We start from the raw sequence: 25,847 nt of genomic DNA on the forward strand, positions 1-25,847 counted from the left end.
CTTACTGGCTTTGCAGGAAAGTAGGTAAGCGTTTTGCTCCTGGAATGGCAGTTTTTGATGGAGCTTCTCCTTAATGTATGTAGTCTAGAGTAGCAAAACTGCTTTGGTTTGTTTACATTTTTCATTTTAATTGCATCTCCTACGTAAGAAGTCTTCAGAGGTATTAGATGAGTTATGCAGGAGCACAAAGCCACTGATAGAATAAACTGAGAAGTGTGCAGGGAGTTATGTACGGAAGTCCAAATTGATGTTATTTCCTTTAGCTTTCCACTGAGAATATTTGTCTTTGCTTACTATGTATAAAGTAGTTGTGGCTGTTTTGAAAACTTGGTTCTATGAATTTTTCTTTATCCACATGCAGTTTTTGTCTTCTCAAGTAGTGAAGTGCCTTCCTGTTTTGTTCTGCCTGTATTTAATGTTTTTCCAAAGGCATTGGATAAGCTGTATTAATGCAAAACCTTATTGTGCTAGTGACTGTACAATAATTTTAAGTTATTTCATTTTTGCTTTCCATTAAAACAGAAAATTATTTGGAGCTCTGGGAGTTCTTAGCCTTTGGACATCTGCCTTCTTTTGAGAGAAAAAATGTAACTGAAAAGACCAGAATTAAGAAAACTCCCTGTGCCTGCTGTTTCTTATTGTTCTTTAGTGAAATAATTTAAAATACATGGTAAATGGATTAGATAATTAATTATTCTAATTTAAATTCAACTGTTAATGGTACTGAAAACTGAAGCTTAAATATCGTTATTTCAGAGCATTGTATATGGCCTCTTCCAGTGATTTTAAACTGCGCATGACTAAATATGCGAGGTTATAGAAAAAACACTTGTCTTCAAGCTTGCAGACAAATAATGTTTAAAAGAATTCTATATGGGACACCTTGCAATATGCGAAAAACTTTGAATTCAGTATTCTCTTAAGCTGATACCATCCGTGCATCCATTCTTTTAAGTGAGTTGAAATACATATTGCAGCCTGGAAAACATAACTGCTGTGCAATTTGAGTATTTTGTTTTGAAATAATGTTCAGCATTTACAGTTCCAATAAGCTGGAGGCTAAATTTACCACTGGTTGTTATAGCTGTACTAAGCACATTGCAATCAATATATACAGACATAAGATGTTCATTTCCCAGATTTTTTTCTAGGAATATGATTTTCTCCTTATTTGCATATAACATTTAATCTCTGTTAATTTGCTATTTCTGAGCCTGCTGGCTGTTGTTCTTTTAATTTATGGATCCAACAGTAGTGATGATCTCTTTTGTGAACATTTTTTACTTTCTCTTGCTACAGATACATGCTGAGAAGCAAAACCCACACTGTGCTTATTTTCTAGCTTTAAAATAAGTATCATATTTGATAACAAAGCAGGTATATTTTTATCTGCTTAGAATTTCAGTTATACTTAACACTTTTCTTACACTTTAAGTTAATACAACTATGTTAACAAGAACTAGTTTCATATATTTTATTCTTTTGTGCATATTTCATGTTTTCCCAAGGGAAAAAAATATCTCTTTTACCATCTTTAAAATGTTTTGTCCCTGTAATGCAATATTCTGCTGAAGTCATGTTACTCTTTTCTTGTAATTTCTTCATGTTTTGCTTAGTATTCCATCCAAGAGGAAGCAAAAAATTTAGGGGTGGCTATATTTTTACATCTCATCCCAATGTAATTATTTTATTGCATTATATACTTTTTCTTGACCTAATATGAAGTCAGTCATAAATATTAACTGGGTTGAAGACCTTTATTTTGGCCTTTATTTCATACCTAGTAGAAATTAGTTAGATCAGTAGTAGAGTAGATCCTGTTAATTGAAAAAATTTACATTATATTTAATGATATCTCTTTAACTTGTAGCTTCAGATACATGGTAGATACTTCATACCTCCAGAATGACAGTGAACACTTAAAATCCATTTGACAGAAGAGATTCTGGATTCATACTTATCATGTCTGTTGTTTACTGATGTGAAGTAATATTCATCAAAAGATGATGCTTATTTGATGATATAATACAAGCTTTTGAGTAAGAGGCTGGTAAATCTTGGAAAATCCTGACAAAGTAATGATTTCAGTGAATCTACACAGATTTACATCAGTTGTACTCTACATTCCACAATTGTTGGTAACTGTTAGTAAGGTAACCTAATACTTTAGCTAGTTTTGGAAGGAATGCATTTTTATTTCCTAAAATACTGTACTTCAGCACAATTGACAGTATTTTTCTTTGATTACCCAAAAGAAATTTAAATAGAATTGGAATTTCCCAATGAAAAGAAATATTTTAAACTGGTTTTCTACTTAGCATTTTACTTTAATTCTTAGAATGTATGTAGTGCTAGCGATGCTTCCAACATAACAGTTGTTGTAATGCATATAAACAGTATAGTACTATTTATTCCATCCAAACCATGCAAGAGTGACTTAAGCGTCTCAGGTAATTGGTAATGTGATGAAAGAAATCACAGATGCCACCAAAGGCTTGCTTTCTAGGAAAGTAATTCCAGAATTAATTGACCTTCCCTTTTGCAGTTTTATTATAGGGCTAGCACATCCTGTCTTCAAAATATTTTTAATATATTCAGAACTCACAAAATAGGGCTATCTAATAAGGAAAGAAGCAGTGTTGAAAAAATGAGACAAGCATGGAAAGAAACTTCAACTCATCCAGCAGTGGACGCTTTTTGGTTGTATTTTAGTAAGATACACATATATGGTCAAATCTAAATACTGCTGAATGGTTACAGAAAGCCACAAATCACTTAATCACCTTCCTTCTTTATTGCATAATGTCCCATGAGAGGTGTATATGGCATAGGTAGGGGCAGGAACTGTTTCAGTTGCAGAATATTTTAAGAGCTCCTGATGACTGCTATGAACATCTCTACCTAATTTTCTTCAATAAATAACATATGTAAGAAACAATGAAAATTCTTAAGGTTCTCATATGAATAAAAAAAGGAAAAAGTTGTCTTTGATCAGTATATTTTACTTCTAACCAAAACAATGCTATTGAACTATAACTTAAGATGTAATCTTCTAATGCTGGTATAACAGTGGCTCTCACTTAAAAAGTTACAAGCACAATAACTGAGATTTACTTTTATAGAAAGGAGATCTTTAGCCTTTCTCTTTAGAAAGAGTTTATATAATGCATTCAAGAAAGGATGTGTGATAAGTATCTTCATTCAGATATTACTGTAGTATAGGTGTTGGAAACCAGAATACTTGGGAGATTTGGCAAATTTTGAATACATTTCAGTTTGAATACATTTTGGTTTGTACTAAAATACTGTAAAATATTTTCCATCAGCAGCCCAAATACATTTCTAGAAGAAATCTGTACATTTTATCTATTGCCCTTTAAAGGCAGCATTTCTAGTGGAAATCTCTTGAGCAAAACCAAATTAAGGATATGTACACCACAGAAGTTTCTTGGCACTTGCCTCATTAATGTTCCATACAGTAATTTTTGCATCTTTCCTTCTCTGTTGCCATTGAGTGGGCAAAGATTGCTGTAATGAAGATGGCTGCGAGGGCTCTCAGTACACCAGATATTTCTGGTTACTCACTCCTCCCATAATTTTCCACAGTGAAACAGAATTTGGGGTGCTTTTTGCAGTTTGCCACCTTTGTTTGCAAACCACCTATGTGGTTTCTCCTGTCTAGTGGATTCTCTGTGCAGAGAATCTTCACTCAGTAGTATATATAGTCCCGGGAATAATAAATCTAAATGACCTAATTTGCTACAATTTCATGAACATGTATTGTAATGTGTTTCTCTAGAGAAATAAATCTAGCACCTTGAAAATTGCAGTAGCTCACCTTATTCTCAAGACACCAAAAAACACCCAGAAGTCTTTTCCAGTCTCTCATTCCTGGGCCAGGGAATTGAGAAAATAATTAACAGTCTCCATTAACACATGCCATCTGTGAGCATACCAAATGCTCCACACTCAGGGTTCAAACTAGGGCAGAACTCACTGGTGGACACGAGGTCCAGGTATAAGCCAAGTCTTCGTTCTAATACTGCTGCTTTTTTTTTTCCCCTCTACCTAATCAGACTGATCTGAATTGAGGACTGTTTACTGAATGAGTCTGTCTACACTTCACTTTATTCTCCTGAGTGTTGATGTGTTTACATATGCAGAAGACCTTGGTTTTGGTACTGAGTAGCACCTAAAATGTGCTGTAACACTGAAAGAGATTTTTTAAGAGGAAGAAAAATATAGGAACCTCTAATTTATTCTTAAAATAGATTTATTAAAAATTAGGGTCCAGTATTGTATTTCTCACTGTTCAGAAAAATGTGGAAATAAATTAAAAATAATAATTTAAAAAAAAAACAACAAACAAACAAATAAAATATGTTCCATAAGCAATAACCTAAATTAATATTAAAATTAATCAGTGAGTATAGCTGCAACAAGCATAGCACTTAACTGTGATATAGTATAGAGCCTGTATAATGTACCAAAGAGGAAACCCAAAGCAATTCTTTCAAGTCCAGTTCTTCAAGAACTGCATCATAAATGTATGCAGCTTTGGAATCCAGTGAAACTTGTGATTCTTTAAAAACTCTCATACTGCCAAAGAATGAGCTCAGTTTAAATATCCATTTCTTATGTCTGAAAAAGAAAGGGGCTGTTCCCATCTAAGTATCTCTTTTTCTTGTTTGGTTGGTTTTAATCTTATCTTCTTAATACAATAAATATATGTTCAGAACCATGAAAGCTAGCTGGCTTCCAGGCTTTCTGAAAGAACCCAGAACAGTTTAACATCTTGAAAGAAAGTTGAGGCCTAAATGTCTGGCTCTTAACTGTTCTCCAGCAGAAAGTGAAAAAATTTTAGTTTTACAGTGCAGTAACAAGTGAGGTATTTATTGTTGGTGATGTTTTTTTTCTCAAAGGAGGGCTAGTTTTACAACTTATCTACAAGGCCTCCATCAAATAAAACAGTTTAAAATTTCAGAGTCCTCATCAGAGCTGGCCATATACAATTATTCATATATATCTGGTTAAGTTTTAAGAGCTTTGTGTGGGATAAAAATAATGGCTAGTGGAAGGTTGTCCTGAGGAAAAAAAGTAAGAGGAGCATGGTGTGTGTTAAAAACTTGAACAATGCAGGTAAGGATTCAGTGGTGAAAAGCACAAGTGAGTTCATGATTTGTTTGGTTGGATTCTTTCCCCCTACAGCTTTTCATATTGGTAGTTGGTCTGCTTAATAGTTCTGACTTCAGAAGGTTTCCAAAGTAGCCAGGAGGCTATCTTCCTCCAGCAGCCTACCACTGCATTAACATGGTTAGGTGTATTTTCTTGATAATTTTTAATGGCTAAGTCTTCTTTTTGCCAGCTGAGCAATATTAATAATAGCTGAGACATTAATCTTCAGGGTAACTGTGATACAGGCAAGGTGATCTATTTAATTAAAGATATGATTTTTTTTTCTATACAGGTCAGAATAGTGAAATTGTACATTTTAGTTATAAGATGGAGAAAACCCTTTCACCCATTGTACATGATGCCAAGGAAAGCAATTTTTAATGTCACAGGTTTTGCTTCACTCTTTTTTCTCGTTTTTTACTAAGTGTCCTCTTCAGTCTATAAATATGCATATTTCAGATAAGTCGATAGATACAGTTCACTTTAAGGTCCTAATTCAAGGCACCAGAGCTGCTTTCTCTTTACCTTTTGGAGATACTCTAGTGCACATGTTGAGAAGTGGCGTACTTCGTAAGTAGTCTCAGGTCCTCTTTCACACCATTTCTTCTCTTTGCGGTGTTCTAGCATAGCCAGTACATGTTTTCATTTGTACTAAAGAGTTTTGAACTATTTCCAGCCACACCAGTTTACAGTAGTGGAGCACGTATGCTGTATCTGGCATTTATTCACAATGTTGAGTCTTCCTCTTCTGCTTCTCCTTATGTCCATTCTGTTCCTCTATGTGCAGCACTTCCCAAAAGCCTTGTTTTCTCTTCCAGAGTCACTGGTACAGTACTGGCTTTACTGATGATACAGATCGTACTAAAAAACCTAGCAAGCCTCATTCAGATAAATGATGTCCAGAGTAAGTGCTTCCAATGGTGAAAATTAAGAACGATCAGTCTGTTCTAAATTTTGAGAACAGGCCACAATATTGTAGCTTGTATTTGTTACCTGTGGCATAACTAATGCAATGACTTGTTAGAATTGATGTAGATCTGAATTACCTTTTGTAAAATACATTCCTATAGTAATTTTGTTTAAAAGGTTTCTGCAATTACTTTTAGGTTGTACTGAGTTACTGGTTTCTCACATAGTCAGATTTCTGTGTGTGGTGTTAGCATGTGAATGTGTAACCAAATGGATGATTCTTATGTCTTAAGTATCAGCTGAATGGATTATTTATCATTTCTTTGGCAAGCAGCTTTGTGGGTTTTATTTCGAACTAAGTAAACCTGTTCATTTAGTATGAAAAGTAAATATTTGGGGTGTGCAGTATTGTTGTCAAAGTTTTGAGATGGGAATTGTAATGGTGATGTTGCTTTTGTTTTAGGGTTGGCTTCAGCCTTCTTAGAAACAAGATCTAAAAGCAATGAAAGCAGGAAAAGGACAAGAGATTTCTTCTCATTCATAAATTATCTTTTCTTCTATCAACCTGCTTCCTGGTTTATCTGCGATTATTAACCTCACCAGATTCTTCAGTTTCAGCTTTTCTTTTGCAACCAGACTCAGACAACATGCTTTAGGGATTACCAAATACAGTCCACAGTCAAATTCGGTCCCCAGTATTCTGCAAATTCAATTCACAATTTAATTATGAAAGTGTAGAATCACTAGGCATGCACAGTTTCTTCTGTTCTCTAAGAACCGTTAAGCATCTCCTTCATAATTACACAGTTTAGGAGAGGCAGCTGTCTCCTGCATTGTTTGATGCCCTTTGTATATGTATGGCTCACAAGCTCATGGCAAGCTGCCACTATGACATTTCGATGAGTAATTTGATTTCTCCCAGAGTACGTGTTCTGCTTGTTGCTTCTTCTAACATCTTTATTTACTCATGTTGGGAGGAAAGACCAGCATTAATCTGGACAAGGCCTCTTGATGAATAGGGCTACTTATGCCATTTGTTTCAGGGTGTTTGGGAGCATGTCTTTAAGGTGCAACAGTCACGTTTTTGTGTTGGTGTGAGTACTGTTGATACATCACTTGAACATTTAATACTGAACTGGACCTGTAATGAGGTGCTTGAAAGGGTTGAACATGAAACAAGTCAATATCGTGGTGCCTTTACCATGAAAATAATAGTAAAAAATCTATAGCCATATGGCTAGAACTGTATTTTTCTGGTATTTTTATTAAATTATAAATTCATTATCTCACCCACTGAATCTCTGTATGGAAGTGGGGAGACCAGTGTAGCAGCATCAGTTTAAATATGCTTATAAAATAATACTCTAGGAGTGTTTTTTATATTTCCCGTGGCTTCAGTGCATACAGCCTTCCTTTTATAATTATAATCCTAGGACCTTAGGACAGTAGGAATTGGCATTGCCGATAGGATACAATCTTTAAAGATGTCATTTCTTTTCCCATATCTTCTTTTTTGTTGCCATGACTTTTGGTTGATTGGTTGGGGAATTTTTTATTATTATTTTTGAGGGGGTTTTAAGTGTGGCACATGAAACAGAAAAGTGCAGTCAGGAGCTGTACTTTGTATGAACAGAAGTAAGATTTGTTGTACATTAAGGCCAGTGAGTTCACAGTAATCCTCACAGAAGGATTACAGGGTATTCTGGCATACGAGCCTTGTAATTAACCAGCACAACCTTTCGAACCACTTATTGTCATTCATCAAATATTTATGGTTGATAGATTTCCATAGATAGATGGTGTGATACAAGAACAAGGCAAGGAGAACAACACAACTTCCAGATCTTTGTAAGACCCTGATGGAGTTCATTTAATTTATCTGGTTTGTGTAGGGATAGTGATTTCTGCAATGATCATTCACTACTGAATACAGGAGTTATTTGCCTTTAGACTTCAGTAGATAGAAGATGAGGCTGCTAAACAATTGCTAAGTTCAAGCAGTTTTGTTGTTTATTCCCTCTCTTTTTTCTTCCTCTTCTCATTTTTTTTCTTGACCAAAGGCATTGCCATTGATCCTGACAGTCGTAGAGATGAAGAAGGTTTCATACATTTTGAGGTTGATACCAAGCACTTTATTTATTTTTATTGATCAAAGGCTTTACTTACAGTTACAGCAGTGGAGTTGCAGGGAGGCGTGGTATGTATGATGTGTACTTTCAGACAGAATTCGTGGATTCCTATTAGGCAATAAATTACGTGGAAGCAGAATGAACAGTGACATCTCTGAAAGCACTGAGACGCCAACCACAAATGTGTACTTCCCTTAATTTGATGACACTGTTTGTCAAACCTCTGGTCATCATTGGGTCAGAGTGTGATTTCTAATTAAACTTCTGTTTCCTTCTCAAGAGGCTTTAACAAATCTAGGGAACTTTTTTCCTCAATAAGGTGTTTTCCAAATCGCGTGCACCTAGCCTGCTTGTCAGAGCAGAGGCAATATTTGGGATGCTCTCAGCACTGTGCAATACCTGTGATACTGTGGTACAGGAGGCTGAGACAGTTTCTGCAGACCGGTAGCCACAGAAGTGTGCACAAGCAAACCCTCTTGTTCTTGTCCAAACTGTTTTGTTCTTTATATGGTTTTTTCCCTCCATTATACTTGAATCATGTGCTGACCCTCAGGAGGAAATCCTGCAAACACTGCTGGCTTTTTGCTGTTTAATTTGAAAAGAGTATGACCTACAAAGTGCAAAAGACTTGCTGATGTCAAACTAGTGGTTTACTTCTTTCCCTTATAGAATGGAATGATTTTACTGCTCTATGATTAGTGTTTTATGACAGGTAAATGTGATTCCTGATCCCAATTTGCACTTAGATAAATACTTCTCTTGGTGATTAATTACTGGGACCTTTGGATATACTGGTGACTTTCTGTCATAGATCCCTAACTAAAGAAGACTCTTCTGTACTGTGAAAAGTTGAATTTTGAAAAATAATAAGAAAGACTATTTATGATCACAGAACATGAGGACTGATTACTACATGGAAAAATCTTATAGCAGAATTTATTTTCTAAGGGGGTCCTAAGGGTTTTATTGGTGGTGGTTTATTTATTAAAGCTGTATTCTAACATTTTGAACAGTTTAAATGCAGCAGATTAGCAGTTATAGCAACTTGTGTGCTGTAAAAGGAAGTTACTGATAGGAAGAAGATGCAGGGGAAACAGCACTGAAATCTTCTGGAAAACATACGTTTTGTGGTTCCTTTGTCCCATGACACAAATAAGAGTTTAGTATTTTCTTAGAACTGTACTATGAATTTTCTGGCTTTCCATTAATTGGTTTTTATTATTTTATTATACAGTTAAAAATAATGCACCAGTGTGACACCAGTGGAGTCAATTAGTCAGATGCTGTAAGTCTGTTATAATCCATGGCCAGTGGATTCTGGTTAAAACAACTTTGATGGCATGACAGAAATTACAGCTGAGAGTACTGTTATAGAATAGGAGGTGCTCTAACATTGTTATGTTGATGTCTGAACCAATGTATAATTGTACTGAGATCATAAAATTCAGACTTTATTACAAGGAGCATTCCATGCTATGTTCCATAATTACTTAGTTAACATGTATTGTTAAGGGTTCACTCTGTCTGCTCAGTGTTGACCTTTCTAACTAAATCTGTAATTTAAATCAACTATTTGAATATATATTAGTTTTAACATCAAAATTATAGCATGCACAAACATACAAAGGAGCTGCCAGAGCCATGCCCTTACCATGTATTCTCCAATTTTCCAGCCTTTTAAAATTTTACCCTTCTCTGGTAGCATTCAGGTAGCAGGATTTGTGACCATGACAATTAAGGAAGAGTGTTTGTTTCATGATGCACGAGTCTGCTGGTACTTTGTTAGATTGCAGAGACACTGAAGGACAGCAGTGATGCACAGACTGCCAGGTGCTGACTGTGGTACTGTCAGGTTGCTAACCATTGTTGCCATTTAGAGTGACTGTGGGGCTGTGATGCCTTTGCAGATTTAGTGATCAGCACTTCTAAAGAAACTGTTGGGTGGCTGCAAAGCCAGCATAAAACTTCTTCTGATTCCTCCCATCCAGCAACACTCTCTTTTATTTGGTTAATAATGTCCTAACCCACCTGCAAACATTCAGAAATGTTCCTGGTCTGAGATGTGTTCTGCAGGGGAGGTGATTCCATGAAATCAAAGTACTATAATTATCCAGTGAAGCTAAATATTATTCATGTTTAATCCAATTTGTGATTCATTTTAGGTCAGCAGTCTGAATTAAAATACTTATCTACCCTGTCCAAAAACTAATTAGGGTCATTTTCATATTGAGAGAAAGTTTAAAGCCCACTGAAGAAAACAGAAATCTTAATGATGGCATCAGTTTTACTTGGTCAGGGCAAGAGTGCCTTGCTAGCTTTTTTTAACAACATCTTTTTTTTCTTAAGGTGAATTAATGATGTATTCCATCCTAAAGACTAATTACAGATTACTTTTGTTAATCATCTGATTCAGTATTACAACCAGCATTCATGTTAATACTGTAATTCCAATTCAAAATATTTGTTTGTGTGCATGTCATAGTTGCATGCTGATTTCTGAAGTAGCTGCCTGTCTCTGATAATACTTGTGAACAGGATAGATAACACCTATTAATAAGCATTCTTTCTGAATAGCAGGATATAACTCTAACAGCTTGTCTTTTCTACATCAACAACTTCCCTAAATTAACTTGATCAGTTTGTCTGGAAGATTGTCTGGGAAGTTGCCTTGGGCATATCCGAAGCAAACAAACAACAAACAAAAGAAAGAATTACAGGGGTAGATTTGTGGCTAAGTAGAACCTGTTGACTCCAGGATACTGGGTGTGATTGTTAGTATGTGACCTTGACTTTGTCTCTAGATCTTCATCTGCTTGCTGAGTCCTGGATACACTTGCAGAGTAGTGCAATACACACTTGCAGAGTGTATTGCAGAGCAGGCTTAGGTGATTGAGTACAGAAACCTTGGTATACTAATAATGAGGAGACAGTTTTTCTCAATAGACTGTGTTGTGACTTTTCTACCTGTTTTATTCCATTCCCACAAGCTTCTTCCAGATACATTTAATCAAAATTAATTCAGAAAAGCTCTCAGTTTTGTTTACATTCAGATAGATTACACTCTTATTGAAAACACAGGCTTTTATAAATTATTTAGATTATTAAAACTATCCTATAAGCCAGCAAACATAGTGCTCCAAAACCCTATTTCCTCTCATATGATAACTGATGGTACATTTATAAAGACCATGCCTTAATTCTCTTGGGAGGATAACCCAATTTTGCTTTGGCAGAGAAATAAGCCTTCCCGAATGGTTGTTAAAAAGTCTACTATGACGTCTCACTGTAAATACTAAATAGTATGCAAAGTTAATAATTTAAAAATACATATGAATTAATTTTGCACACAGCAGGCAGCCAAGAAAATAGCTTTTCAAGTTCTTATTTGTAGAAAACTTGATCTTAAAATTTATGTATTGGGAAGATGTGTTTTATTGTTCATTCTTCCTCCTTCCTGATGATATAAGTTGGCAGCATGTTCCAGGAGACTGGTATTTTGCCTGAAACCTTGAAAGAGGAGTCAGCAGTGTTTTCCCATCCTCCTTTAAATAAACTCTTCTTGGCATCTGATACGAACCAGTAGAGATTTATTTAGTCTGTTTCTAGGAATGAGAAGATAGTACCTAATTTATAAAGAAGCTATCACTTTTTTAGGTCACAAATGGCATAAAACTTTTTTTAATTCTCCCTCAAGACATGTTTCAAATGGTTACTCATCACCATGGTACAGTATGTCTGTGGTTTCTCTAGAGAAAATAATGTTGGGTTGCTATCTTTACCATCTTGAGGCTAAATTCATTCTTATGTGACCCTGTTCTAAACAACAGCTTTTCATATGAAACTACATTTTACCCCCTTACTTTGGTCTTGCCAGTTCATTGCTCTAAACATCAAGGGATTAACGAACACGCTCAAAAGAAGTAGGTGATAGGGTGTTGTGTAGCTTTGCATGCCTACAGCAGGTCTGAAGCTCATTTTCAGATTTTAATTCCAAGAAATGAGGTAATTGTTTAGAAAGACAATCTTCATGGTTGGACAGCACACAAATGCAACCATTTAAGTTAGTTGCAATTTTTACAAAGGAAAATTCCTGCTGGAATCATTCATTATTTTGAAAGGGACCCTCCCAGTCTTCTGATATTTCTAGAAACACAAAAAATACCATTTTGAAATAACTGCCTCTGCAGTTATGTATTAGTCAGCAGAGGGCACTCTGCTCCTTTAAAAATAAAACAGTGTGGCTTAAAAATATGGAGGCTAAATGCTTTTCTTTTCAGTGCCCCTTTTTTTTTAACTTATCACATTTGACAATTATAATTAGTATGAATTGTATAGACGATTATTTTTCATGTAATACTTCCACTTCTGTATTGAAACACATACATGATGACATGATTCCTTGTCTGGTTTAACTCCACCTGGCAGCTAGGTACCACACAGCTGCTTGATCATGCCACCCATGGGGGGGGATGAGAATCAGGGAAAAAAATAGTAAACCTCATGGGCTGACATAAGAACAGTTCAATAATTGAAGCAAAATAAAATATAGTAACAATAATAACAAAAATAAAGTAATAGGAATGAAAAGGAGAGCAAGAAAGGACTAAAACCCTAGAGAAACAAGAGAGACCCAGTCCAGTTGCTCAGCACCTGCTGAACAATGCCCATCCCATCCCCCAGCAGTGATAGATCCACTCAGCCAACTCTCCCCAGTTTATATGGTAAACATGGCATTCTGTGGCATGGAATATCCCTTAGTGAGCCCAGATCACCTGTCCTGGACATCCTCCCTTCTCAACATCTTCTCAGCATCTTCTCAGCACCTGCTGACTGGCAGAGCATGGGAAGCTGAGAAGTCCTTAACTTGGGGTAAAGCACTGCTTAGCAGCAACTAAAACATCAGTGTGTTATCAACATTATTCTGATACTAAATCCAAAACTACCACTTCCCAAGAAGAAAACTAACTCTATCCCGGCCAAAATCAAGCCATTCCCTTAAAAAGAACCTGCTGTTTATTTCCCTGTGTCATCGGACAATCTCATAGGTTCTTCTCTGAATCTTAATTACAGTGCAATTTTTGCAGATTCTTTGTGTAAGTGGGATGGCTGAATTTCTAAACTGTCTCAATTAACTGGCCGTGACCTCCAGTCAGTGAAAAGGTGTATAGTCTTTTCAGTTCTAGCTATCTGAATCTGCAAAGTCAAGCAAAGCTGTTATTCCTCTGATTATTAGGAAGTCTGTTGTGTGGGACTCAGGTTTTGTTCAGGAGTGAGGCTCAGCAGGAGTTCTGTTCATTGGTACACTTCTTAACTGAGAATTGACATACTAAAGCATTGTCCTTCTATTTAAGTTTTTTTAATGCACTGAGTTGTACTGCAATTGACTGTTGACTGAGATACTGTATTCTCAGAGGTTTGTGAAGTACAGCTAGTTCTTTTGCTTGAAAATGGAATTCCATAAATTCAACTGAAGCACTATACAAAAAATTGGTGGAAAAATTTGCCTTTTGCAAGACTTCTGTTGAGCACTGTTCTTCAAAAACAGTGAAACCCTGTTATAAAGGTCTAAAAACCTGTGATGCTGTAATACAAAGTAGAAGAAAGACTCGTTAAAACTGCCAGTGACTTCTCCTAGCTTCTTGGAAAGTTATCCCCTCTGGTTTATAGATTATTTTTTTAAAAATAATTATTTATCTCTGGGCAAAGCAGGTTGAAAATGCTTTTCAGGAAAGATTATGAGGGGGCACTTTTGGTTTGTTACCGTGTGGTCTGATACTTTGAAAACTGTTTTCTGATTATGAGCTTGTCAGGCACACGCGATTGAATCACATGTGTGGTGAGGAACTGTCATCATGGCTGGGCTTCGCGAACAAAGATTAGGGAAAGGTCTCTACCCACGTTTGACACAAACACGCTGGTGGCTAAAAAGGCCAATACAACAGGCTAAATTTCATGAGTTCTTACTACGCTGTTGGGAACTAGGCGAACTACCGTCAGACCTTTGAGATGCAGTCATCATCACTTTGTATAAGAAGAAAGGTATTAAATCAGACTGTACAAATTACCGTGGTATTACTCTGCTCTCCACTGCTGGCAAAATCCTGGCAAGAATACTCTTGAACAGACTAATGCCCACTATAGCAGAAGGAATTCTACCTGAAAGCCAGTGTGGTTTCAGAGCCAATAGGAGTACCACAGACATGGTATTGGTTCTCAGACAACTGCAGGAGAAGTGCAGGGAACAGAACAAAGGTCTCTATGTAACCTTTGTTGACCTCAGCAAGGCTTTCGATACTGTGAGCAGGAAAGGTCTGTGGCAGATTTTGGAATGTTTAGGTTGTCCCCCCAAGTTCCTCAAAATGATCATCTCACTCCATGAGAATCAACACGGCCAAGTCAGATATGGCAATGCACTTTCTGAGCCCTTTCTAATAACTAATGGTGTGAGGAACTGTGGTGAAATGGAAAATGCATCCCTTAGGAAAATGCATCTGGGCTTGGCATTTTTCTCTGCTCACTGCTGTTAAAAACAGCTTTAAGTCTTCTCCACTTTATAACAGCTGAATATAGACAGTTCTTTGAGTTTACCAGATATAATTGTGCCCCCTCCCACCTCTGTATTTACTGCATGAAAGTTTGATGCGGTACCTCAGGTAACATTTACGTGGCGTTTCACTTGGAGTAACACTGAGAAGCAGTCCAGGAGTTCTCATTTTTGCTCTGGTTTAGCTAGCTCTAGAAACAATGGTATATTTTCTTATATGTATGTGTAAACTAACTATGAGATTACTGCACAATAATTGTTTGAAGATGGCAACTTAAAACTGGTCCTCAGGAGAAAAAAAAAAAACAAAACCAAAAAAAACGACACACACACACACAAAAAAGCTTAGGACATGGATATTTTTCTGAAAATCTGATTATATATGCAAGGAATCATAGAATATCCTGGGTTGGAAGGGACCTTAAGGATCATCTAGTTCCATCTTCCCTGCCATGGACCGACACCTTTCACTAGACCAGATTGCTGAGAGCTCCATGCTTGAATGTGTTTTTGTAAACATTTCATGATACACTATCTTTTTATAGATAGGGAGTAATTTGGGTAATTCATGTTAGCTACAAAAACTGTTGTGAGGGAAGATCTTGTCACCAATTTTTGTTTACACTGTTTCAAATCTGAAATGTTTGTGTTAGTTTCTGTCATTGCAGATTTCAATTAAATTTGTTAATAGATTTTATTACTAGAAAATTATTTTACCTACTTGGCCTTGTCAGTTATTAATTGTGAAGACTTCATGAGGATGTAATTTGTTGCTAATGACTATGTCCAAGAGAAAAAGATTTTTTAGTTTTATATTCCTATTAGCAATGTTAGAACTCAAATGCTACAATTCATTTAGAACTATTTCAAAACTTTAGTAGATAATTTCCACTGTATCTTTGGGAATCTTAAGGATTTATATGAACTGAAGTGTTAATCCCAGAATTTTGTCAGCTGTTGAAAACCTTTGAAATTTTGTCAGTAAAAATAGCATTTGGAAAACAAGTCAAAACATGACATTCTGAGAGTGTTTAGTTTTTAAATCCAGTAGTAACTTTGCAAAATAACTTTGCAATCCAGTGCTCTCTCTTTACTTAGGTGGATTGTATTTCACTTGTTGCTCTGTTTCCTTTAAAACAGAATTCAGCAAAGCTTGGAAAACAAGCTATAATAATCCTAATCAAGCAGTTAAATGTATATAAATGACTCCTATAATTGAAGTGGAAGCTGTTGTTTGCAATTAGAATATAATTGTACATGTGGGGGGTTTTTTTAAGTATTTTAGGAGAAGTGAATGTAAACAAGCAGATGTTTAGGCAGGCTATCTTGAGCAATTTCAGGGCAGAATACCTTGTCTCCCAACAAAACAAAACCAGTTCTTTGGAGGTGAGTTGCTAAAGCAGTGGGAAAGGATGTGGCAATTGGCTGATTCCTCAAGATGTTTCTGAAAGTCAGCAGTAGAATTTCCCCACATCTGCAAAGGAGAAGTGTTTTCCAGAAAATAAAGCTCTTTCTGTTTCCAGGATCCTCAAAACCAAAAATGACACATTTTTACAGCACTCATCAGGAAAGTGTTCACTACCTACACAATTTCAGGACCAGTGTGTGAAAATTTCAGCTACGGTGCTACATTTATTACCAGCAGGAGATGTGAAAGTACCTAACTTATAATTTATTGCAAATGTAGCATGCCATGCACACAAAAGTAAATATTAATTATGATTTTTTGTAGTAGGTGATTGCAATCTGCTGTTCAGTTTTTCTGAACATGCCATTTTTTTTAACCATGCCAGTGTTTGAAGAGTGTAACAACCTATGCGGTCAACAACAAGTAAAGTTGTGATGTTTAACAGTTGTAACGCTTAAAACGATCTCCCATGTTAAGAAAGACAGTAGCCGAAAGTCTTGAGAATCTGTCTGGAGAGTTAGTGGTATGAAACTTTTAAAAAAGAGAGGCTATAATTTTTGTTTAACAAATCTGCATATTCTGTTTTATAACTAAAAATGAAACAACGAGATCTAGTGAGAAATATAAGGGGAGAATGAGTAACTAAAATCTGAAGGTGAAATTTCTGTTTCCCTTTTTCACCTGTTTCATCACTGCAATTGAGGAGACTATAACGTTATCTCCTGTAGAACTTAGATCTTGTGTAGTGAAGAGAGAGTGCGAGATGCTCCCCCCCATCCCTTCCAATGACAGATATTTTTCACATTAGCTGTTTTTTCTTCACATGCCAGGAGCACAGAGAATAGAAGATGATTAGAAATTACTGTGATGTTACTAATTATAAGTAGTCAAATAATTTGAGAGATCAGAATACATTTAAATTTCAGTTTATTTTTGAAAAACAAACTTATACCTGTAATTTTCATCAAGCCTGAAGTCTGTGAAATACCATTATATCTGAAATGCCTGTATGCCTGGTAAATTGCCTTATATACTAAACACAGACAAAACACTGGAGATACTTTGGTAATTAGGACTTCATGAGAGTGAACAAATGCTCCGTCATACTACAATTATGGTAGGTAACCTGGAAATGTAAGATTTTTTGAGCAGTTCCTGGGACATGGCATAGATTTCCCATCTTAATGGAAGAGTTTACCTGCAAAGCTACTGTTTGCTTATTCCATATCTTACTTCTTGTGGATGTTTCGCTGCTTAACAAATTTGGTCATAGAATCATTATAAGATGTCGAAAAGCCATGAGGGTTGGGTAATATTTAGAGTGTAACATGTATGTTCTGTTTTCATTTGAGGGTTTGTGTAGTGTTCTAAGCATTTGAGCAGCCCAGTGAGGGCATTACTAAGGTGTTAATTTAGAAAGGCTCTGTGTAAACTAATCAGAAATTCTGATGGATTTCAGTTCATCCAACTGAGATTTCACCCTTTCATTGTTAAGGAACAAAGAAGCTATTATGCACCCTTATTTCTCTCTTTGTGCCTGCATAGTTGTGTATATCTTCATGTTGCAAGTGGAGCCACGGTGAGGAAGATGCTGCTCTAAGAGCAGGGATTGGCTGCCTTATATATAAATAGCACATACTGACTGGCAGCTGCAGCTGCAGTGTTTAAGTGTTAAAATATACCTCCTTAGTTTATACATTTCAATTCAAACTACCAGAAAGCATTGGGATTATCCAAAGTTGCTGTGGTATTGTCTTTCTGTAGCTGAAATTTTGGAATATGGTGATTGTCCTGCCCTATTCTGCACTGATGCAGCCTCACCTTGAATATTGTGTGCAGTTTTGAGTGTCAGAATACAAGCAAGATCAAAGCTATTGGAGAGCCTCCTAAGGAGCGCAGTGAAGATGGTGAAGGGCCTTGAGGGGAAGCCATATGAGGAGCAGCTGAGGTCACTTGGTGTGTTCAGCCTGGAGAAGAGGAGACTGAGGGAAGACCTTATTGCAGTTACAACTTCCTCATGAGGGGCAGAGGAGGGGCAGGCACTGATCTCTTCTCTGTGGTGACCAGTGACAGGACTTGAGGTAATGTCCTAAAGTTGTGTTGGATATTAGAAAAAGATTGGGCTGGGTACTGGACCAGTCTTCTCAGGGAAGTGGTCACAGCACCAAGCCTGCCAGAGTTCAAGAAGCATTTGGACAACACTTTTAGGCACATGGTGTGATTCTTGGGGCTGTCCTGTGCAGAGGTAGGAGTTGAATTCATGATCTTTTTGGGTCCCTTCTGACTCAGGATTTTCTGTGATTCTATGTTTCCATGTCTTAGTATGTTTTACCAAACTGTAAAACATTGTAAATTAGAGATATTTAGTGAAAATTGTGGTATGATTTTTAGGCAGGAACATATAAGGCTTGTGTTTATGAACACTTACAGTCACATCAGCATTTTAGTATAATAATATAAAGACAAGAAAATTGCGTGGTAGGATGCGCAGGAAAGTGTTTAGCTATCAAACAAGCATTTTGGATCAGAAGCTGTTTCAGATCTCTGTTCTGAGATTTTCCTTAAATTATTGGATGTTTGCACATGTAATTTTTGGAAATGAACTTATTAAATGTGCTGTCTGGGTAGATCTCTGCTGTTTAAAAATAACTGCCATAGAAAATTAGAGCTTGCTTCATGCATGAGATTGAAAATTTAGCTTTCATTCATCTTTTTCATATCATATAGTATGATCCATTGCTTAAGGAAAGTGATACTATTATATTTATTTTACTATCTTTTCCATTCCAACTGTGTCAATAAGGTTCTCTTTTTCCTACTTTATCTTGTGACTTGATCTCAAACAAAGCTAGGTAGGAAATGGTTTTTAGCAATAATATTAAATAGCAGTATAAGGAAACAAGGAATTAGTTCTTCGCTGTACTTTGCTTTTATTGTCCATCAGTCCATTAGAATTAATTCAGTCTTCTGGGGGCTTCACAAAAAAAACCACCATTGGCAGACATTTGGCAGCAGACAGATGATTTTTGTCTTAGTTTCTGCTGTTGAATCTGTTTTTTTCTTTATCTGACTGTCAGCTATGTCTGAAGTCCTGGTATGGAGTTTTTTCTGAGAGAAATTTTAGATTTGATAGCAGTTTCTGATTCATAATTCAGTTCAGTCGCAGGACAACAGTAGCCTGTAGCAGTATTATATTTCTGGGGTGGTTGTCCCCTCAAGTTCCTAGGTGGTACCTGCTCTTCAAAGCAGAGGGACATATAAAATAACTAACAAAGGAAATGAAAAGAAGGTATGTGTCTTTTCTTGTAGCATCTTCATGTATCCATGGTTTGTGGGGGCTTCCTTGACACTGCACATTTATCACAAATCAGGCAATTAAAAAAACATGTGCTTGTTGGTTGCTTTACCCTTCCATTTTTAATGGGGTCATGAATTGTCCAGGAGAAGATGATGTGCCAGTCTTCTGACTTCATTTGGGACGCTCTCTGGGCATTTTTGCTCCATACAAAGTCAACAGAAGAGAGAAGCTTTTTGATTGATGAAGCTTTCCCTCAGAGATTTGGCTAGTGTTTCGTTCTGAAGATTTACGCTGTTTTACAGGAAAAAAAAGATGACTGACCCATTACTGGAAAGATGAAAGACCTATTTGGCATTAAATGTTTTTATTTCCTCAGCTTATTCGGCTAACTGCTGTTGTTATCATAGTTAACCACTGTGGTAGGTCAGGAAAATATTAGAGTAACTTAGTAAAACTCAACTTAATTTAAATGCACACAAATAGCTGAAGAATGCAAGTGCTTCATGGTAGTGAAATGTCAACCCATTGATGGAAAGGAGGTCTTGTGCAAATCTAATCACCATTAATGTAGTCCTGCAGTGCCAAAGAACAGAGAAAGTATGAACCTTTTTCTTAATAATAGTGCTGAGTTGTTAGAACTTTTTCAGCAAGTGTGTTGCGCTGTTGAAGTAGGTTGTGTAGGATCAGATATCTCCAAGTACCTTTGGCTATCCCATCGTTTTCCTATTACTGCAAAAATAAATTCAACAAATCCTTTTCCTAAAGTCTTAAATCAGTTCCTTCCTCACCCTCATAATATCAGGATGCGAAAGTCATGTGGCTTCATTGGGTATTCTTGTGTGACTAGTGTAGATTTTACAAATGCGCAGCAATCCATGCTTTCCATATATTGTGTGTTTAGGCAGAATGAACATCATATCTGCTTGAAATGTATAATTCTGCTGTGTTTTGATTAAAGGAAGTAGTAAAACTATATAGTTCTTCTTCATAATTACCCTCTTTCCCATTCTGAAGGCATATTGTTCTAAAACAATTCTCTTGAAATTAAATAGTACATTTATAGTACATTTAAATAGCACATTAGAACAAAAACAAAAAAAGCCCTTCCTTGAAACAGAGAAGAAACACAACTGGGAAAAAAAAATAAATACTAGTAGCAAGATAAAAAGGCAGTGTCTTTACTTTTATTGGGGAAGCTTCCTGGGTCTTACAACGAAAGACATTCTTATTTTTCCTTCAAACTTTTCTAAGGTAAGGGTTTAATTTGTACATTTGGGAACTGGACCTAAATTAGCTGGGTGTGGAAAGCTATGCTAAAGCTGTGAAACCTGTTACTTGAAGGAAAATTCCCTTCAGGAAATCACAGAGGTACTCCTCTAAATTGAAGTGATAGTTTAGATTCTGGGATGTGTGAAGAAGTGTGAGTAGGTGTTCGTGTATGGGCATCAGAGTGGCATGGTATGATACAACATTTAACATACCTGTGGCTTGTTGTAGACACATCAGGTTTTGTACTCTGTCAGTAACCTCATAAGAAATAATTATAAAAGAGTTGTTACCATTTGGAGGTAACAATTACTTTCTCTTACAGGGCTAAATCTTAGTCTCAAATGTAGTAATAACTTAGCAGTAGTTGCTGTTAATTGACCACTAATATGATTACACTTTCTCTGTTGGAAATGTTGACAGTGTTGTGGGAGTTTTATTTAACTGCACTTAGTGGTACTTGTGTAGTGTTTTGAGATCTTTAGGTTAAAATACAGTGCTATATAATAAAAAACTAAGTCAGTACTTGCAATTTAGATATATGAATTCAGGAAGATTTTTGTCATGTTAAATTTTGAGTTGTCAGTTCTTCTACCAGAGTTTTCTTGTAAATTGCTCTGCCTAGAATTACTATGAACAAAACTAGAATAAATATCCAAAACCTAACCTTCTTCATAAAGGAAGAAACAGCAAAGACTTTAAAAGTAGAAGTTACCTAAAATCACTGTAAGTGATTCAGTTTATTTCGTCTGCCTCTTTGTCCTTTTGAAAGAGAAGGAATAGCTAATAGATGCTTCATTTCTCTTTTCCCCCATACTTTTCCTACTTTCTCCTTTGTTTGGAAAATTTGGCTTTTTCTGTAGAGTTTGATTGCCAGAAGTGTTTGCTGAAGAAGTTGTTTCAGATGATGAAAGCATTACAGTAGGTATGGGGTTTTGAGAGGAAAGGGGTGAATAGTGGTAAAAGCTCTTGCCTCATGCTCTGCTTTGCCATGGGAGAACAAGTAAACAAAGTGTTAGCTTTGGGCTCTTTAGATCTGTTTATTTCTGAACAGTATCCAGACTGCGCTACTGTAATCACACCATCCCATAGCTTTCCTTTCCGTAAATAACCAACACATATGTTCCATCTCATAGTAAGGCATCTCTTGTTTGATGAAGGGAAACCATATTTTTACATACTTAATTTTCTAACTTAGCTAGCTTTCTAACCTAACAGTTATTCACTATGAGTGAATTAGGTATCAGAGAGGAAGATAACTTTTTACTCTTCGACCTGCCATCGAAAAAAAACTTTTAACTGTTATTAAAACCCTTTGTTTGTAAAAAGTGGATTGGAAAATTTAGGATAGCATGGTAGGATAAATGAAACTTAAGTACATTTATGGAGATCTAAATTGTGTATTTAAATTGCACCCACCTCCCATGCCTTCCTTTGGGTGAGATGATTGGCTGCAGTCATCTGTCAGTCTCCATGTAGGTCAGTAATTACTAGAATTTTCCTCAAAAGTAACAACAGTATTTTTCCACTTGGACTGTGATTCAGGCAAAAGGCAAATAATGTTCCAGGTTTGTTAGGCAACACTAAGTTCCTGGGAATGGACAGTGTTTCTGATAAGCTCAGTAAGAGCATTCCTGAGACAGAGGTGTGGAGTTGAGGGTTGGGGGGTAGTTAATGCACCACCACAGTGTTACATCTGCTTCAAGTATCTGCAGTCTCTAAAGCAGAATAGCTTGCTGTGCAGCCCTGTAAGGCAAAGTATTTGTATGGACCACACTTAGAGATTACAAGTTACCAAGGTCAAATCTGTGAATTTTTGAATCTCATGTTTTTGAAATGACATAAATAATCATTTCTGCTTTCAAACTACATTATCAAGATTCCCCACCCTCATCCTCCACAAAAGAGACAAATGTATGGTCATGATGGTGTCTTTGTGATGACTTCCATTCAGTTCCTGGACTACTTGGACCTGGTCACATGCCATTGCTCTCAATTTTGCAGTATAGTGTAAACTATACTATCCAGGCTTAACAGATATCACTATGCTTGATCCTCTCCTTACTGACAGCCAAGCACAGCAGCCACAGGCCTTTTCTGGCTGGGTTGGGAAATTTGTCTACAAAATGGAAGATGTTTCCTCTTATGTCAGAGAGTTCTTTAAATGGGCACCTTAAATTCAGCTAGTCAAGAGATCATTGCTGTGATGCAACCTTGCCTGCTGGGTCTCGAGCATATTGTTTTCTCCCATGGATTTAAGATCCCAGAAGAGTTTCTTTTGAAATAGACTGCATTTCTGCCTGATCCCCCTCATTCTGGTAGGTTGGAGTGCTGTTTTGGGAAAATTACATAGGTTGTATCAAAAGGAATATAAAAATATGCACCTTTTTTGTTGGTTGATACACTGATTGTATCCACTGTTGTAAGTCTCCAAATGGTTGATTCATCTAAAGAGGGCAATACAAGATCAGATTCTTTGGCTGGCCCAGTTAGACCCTAAGAAACATTAGACCTTTCAAAAAATTATGAAGGTAATAAGAAAAAGACTGAGATGATTAGGCCTAGAGATAAAAAAAATACACTTTCATAAGTGTACAAAGGATGATGGGCAAAAGAGTATTTTCAGAAAGACCAGCGTAAAACTATAACACTGTTGAAGCTCAGAATCAGTTTTTAACACTATTTTAACAGCAATTTTCTGAAGGGAATGAGGAAGGAGACATGATAGCTATTTTGGTGTCTCCTCAGGCTCAGATTTCATGGTTTCAGAATCAAATACCATTCTCAAAAATTCCAGTTTTCTTATTCTGGAATATTTTTTTTAATACTCGAGAAATGAATGAAAAAGATCCTAGATGAAGGAGATATGGTTTGCTAAAAAGAATTGACTAAGTGTTTGTAAGATTTCTGGCAAATAATGTGGAAACTGTTACAAGTGGTCTTATATTCCCAGAAGACCATGGAAAATGTCGACTGCTGCTGTCAAAAGTGTATTGGACTGAAAAGTCACCTACACCATCTGAATTTTGCTTGTGGAATGTTAGAGCTGAACTAGCAGTCATTAGAGCTTAATGACCACTTTGAATTTGGTGGTACTTACGGAATCCTTCAGTTTTGTCTGTCATTTTGATTTTTTTCTTTGTTTCAATGTTTTGGTAACAATTATTGGTGTCCCAAAAGAAAGAAGTCTTAAGAAGATACAATTTGCTTGGGAGCAACTTCAGCTCTCTAGGATGGTTATCTCCTTTTTTCATCTTCACAACCATCTTCATGGTACTTCGTTTTTCAAATTGCACGTACATATTGGTGATATGACCAATGCAAAGAATTATTCCTGTTAATCTTGTTCACTGTATATGAGCTTTCTGCAAACATAGAAAATGAAGTAAATTTTACTGTGTTGTTTGTTCTGAATTAGGTTCATGCACTATTAGTTCGAGAAGTCGATGTAGAGAAGGTGTCAAGTTTTGAGAACCCGTATGTAGATGCAATAAGAAGTTTATGGAATGACCCTGGAATTCAGGAGTGTTACGATAGACGACGGGAATATCAGTTATCAGATTCAACTAAATAGTAAGTACATGGTGGCTACAAACAACTATTTATAATTTTATGTTTCTAACGAAGTAATTTTTAGCTTCTTATACTGTATGCCTGTGTACATATTTGTATGTACATATTTGTATGCAGCACAAACATACCTGAATATACACTTACTAGATTGAATTAAGGAGTGAAGTACCTCTAGTTTAGGATTTTATCTGCACTTGTTTCACAGAGTAGGAGTCTGTGATGATTCAAAGTCTTAAACTAAGATTCTAACTAGGGATATAGTTAATGTTTTTGGGGGGTTTTGTTAAACCTCTTCAAGCTCTTATTCTCTTCTGACATACAATGACAAATGCAAGGTGGACACAAATACTTTCATGTAGTGTGATAGTAGTGAATACTGTGCAGTCAAAGGCATGCTCCATAAAATTAATAAAATCGTAATGCCCCAGAACTCCTGGGGTTTTTTCCCGGGTTTCCCCTTTCCCTCCCAGATTGCACTCCTGATGGTAAGGTAAACAGTACTAAGCAAGTACTTGGGAGCTTGTATTATACTGAACTACCTTTCTATTGTGGAAAGAAAGTCTAAAGTTAAAGAACATGGCTGCAAGAAAGCACTTGAGGTTAAGCTGTGTTTGTTCTAGATCAACAATAATAAAAGTGCATATGTGACTAAATAATGTCTGAAATATTATGCCTTTCATTTCTTGGGACAGGAATCTGATTAAACAACATTGTGAAACTTGTCATTGTAACTTGAGGTTGGCCTGAAGAGTCACTCCATGAACTTTAGTTACTCTTGAGTAATGTAGCTATATTTCTGATAAAATTTCTCCTCTGCTGTCAAATGGATAATAGGTGATGGCCTTTTGATGTTGATCAATGTTACAAAACACAGCATAGTTTGTTATTAAAGCTGTGGAAAAATATCTATGAGTATCTATGATTCTGCATGAGTTCTTGTATTAGCTATGAAAAAAAATTGTTCTGATGATATAATTCCAGTCGCCATTTGGCATGTGTACAGGAATGGAAGCCTCTTATTGAGGAAAGTGCAGAGGAATACAAAGGCACCAGGAGCCTCCTATTAAGCTCACTGAAGCAGGGCTACCCACATGACAAGACTGGGATGACATTTGTCTGCACAGTAGTTTGATGATCCTTATCTAGCACAGCACTTTTTAAGTGAGTTAGTCAAGATAAACTTGCTAGGATCCTGCTGATACAGTTTAGGCAGCTGAAAACCTATGGATGCATGACATAGGTCTTCTCAGATTTGCTGCAATGTTACCACCACACCATATTTTTCTTCTTGCCCGGTGCATAGGGTTTCTGTTGTCCTGTGCAGTTCTCTGTCATGGTTACCTTTCCAATCCAAGATTTGTGTATGTGTATTTTGGTGTAGAGGGGTGCAAAGCACTCTTATGTGGCATCTCCCTTGTATTATTTGGATTCTCACTGTTCCTAAAGATACCTATAATGGTTTTAAGTATTAGGCCTTCCAGGAAGGAAGAAAGAAAGTATTCCATCCTATTCCTTTATGTAATCTAAACATATAAATAGACAGAG

The 25,847-nt window shown here is 36.4% G+C and overlaps 1 protein-coding gene across 3 annotated transcripts in view; it reads left to right on the forward strand.

The window, feature by feature from the left end:
* LOC127477300 (guanine nucleotide-binding protein G(q) subunit alpha) overlaps positions 1 to 25,847 on the forward strand; it is a 131,963-nt gene that overhangs the window by 63,692 nt on the left and 42,424 nt on the right. For all 3 annotated transcript variants that reach the window (XM_051801490.1, XM_051801492.1, XM_051801491.1), the window contains exon 3: positions 24,148 to 24,302. In XM_051801490.1, coding sequence (XP_051657450.1) covers positions 24,148 to 24,302 — 155 coding nt within the window. The remainder of the gene's footprint in view (positions 1 to 24,147; positions 24,303 to 25,847) is intronic.

The sequence above is a fragment of the Manacus candei genome, unplaced genomic scaffold, assembly GCF_025592945.1.
Source record: "Manacus candei isolate 608988 ecotype Guabito, Panama unplaced genomic scaffold, ASM2559294v1 h1tg000051l, whole genome shotgun sequence".
NCBI classification, from domain to species: domain Eukaryota; kingdom Metazoa; phylum Chordata; class Aves; order Passeriformes; family Pipridae; genus Manacus; species Manacus candei.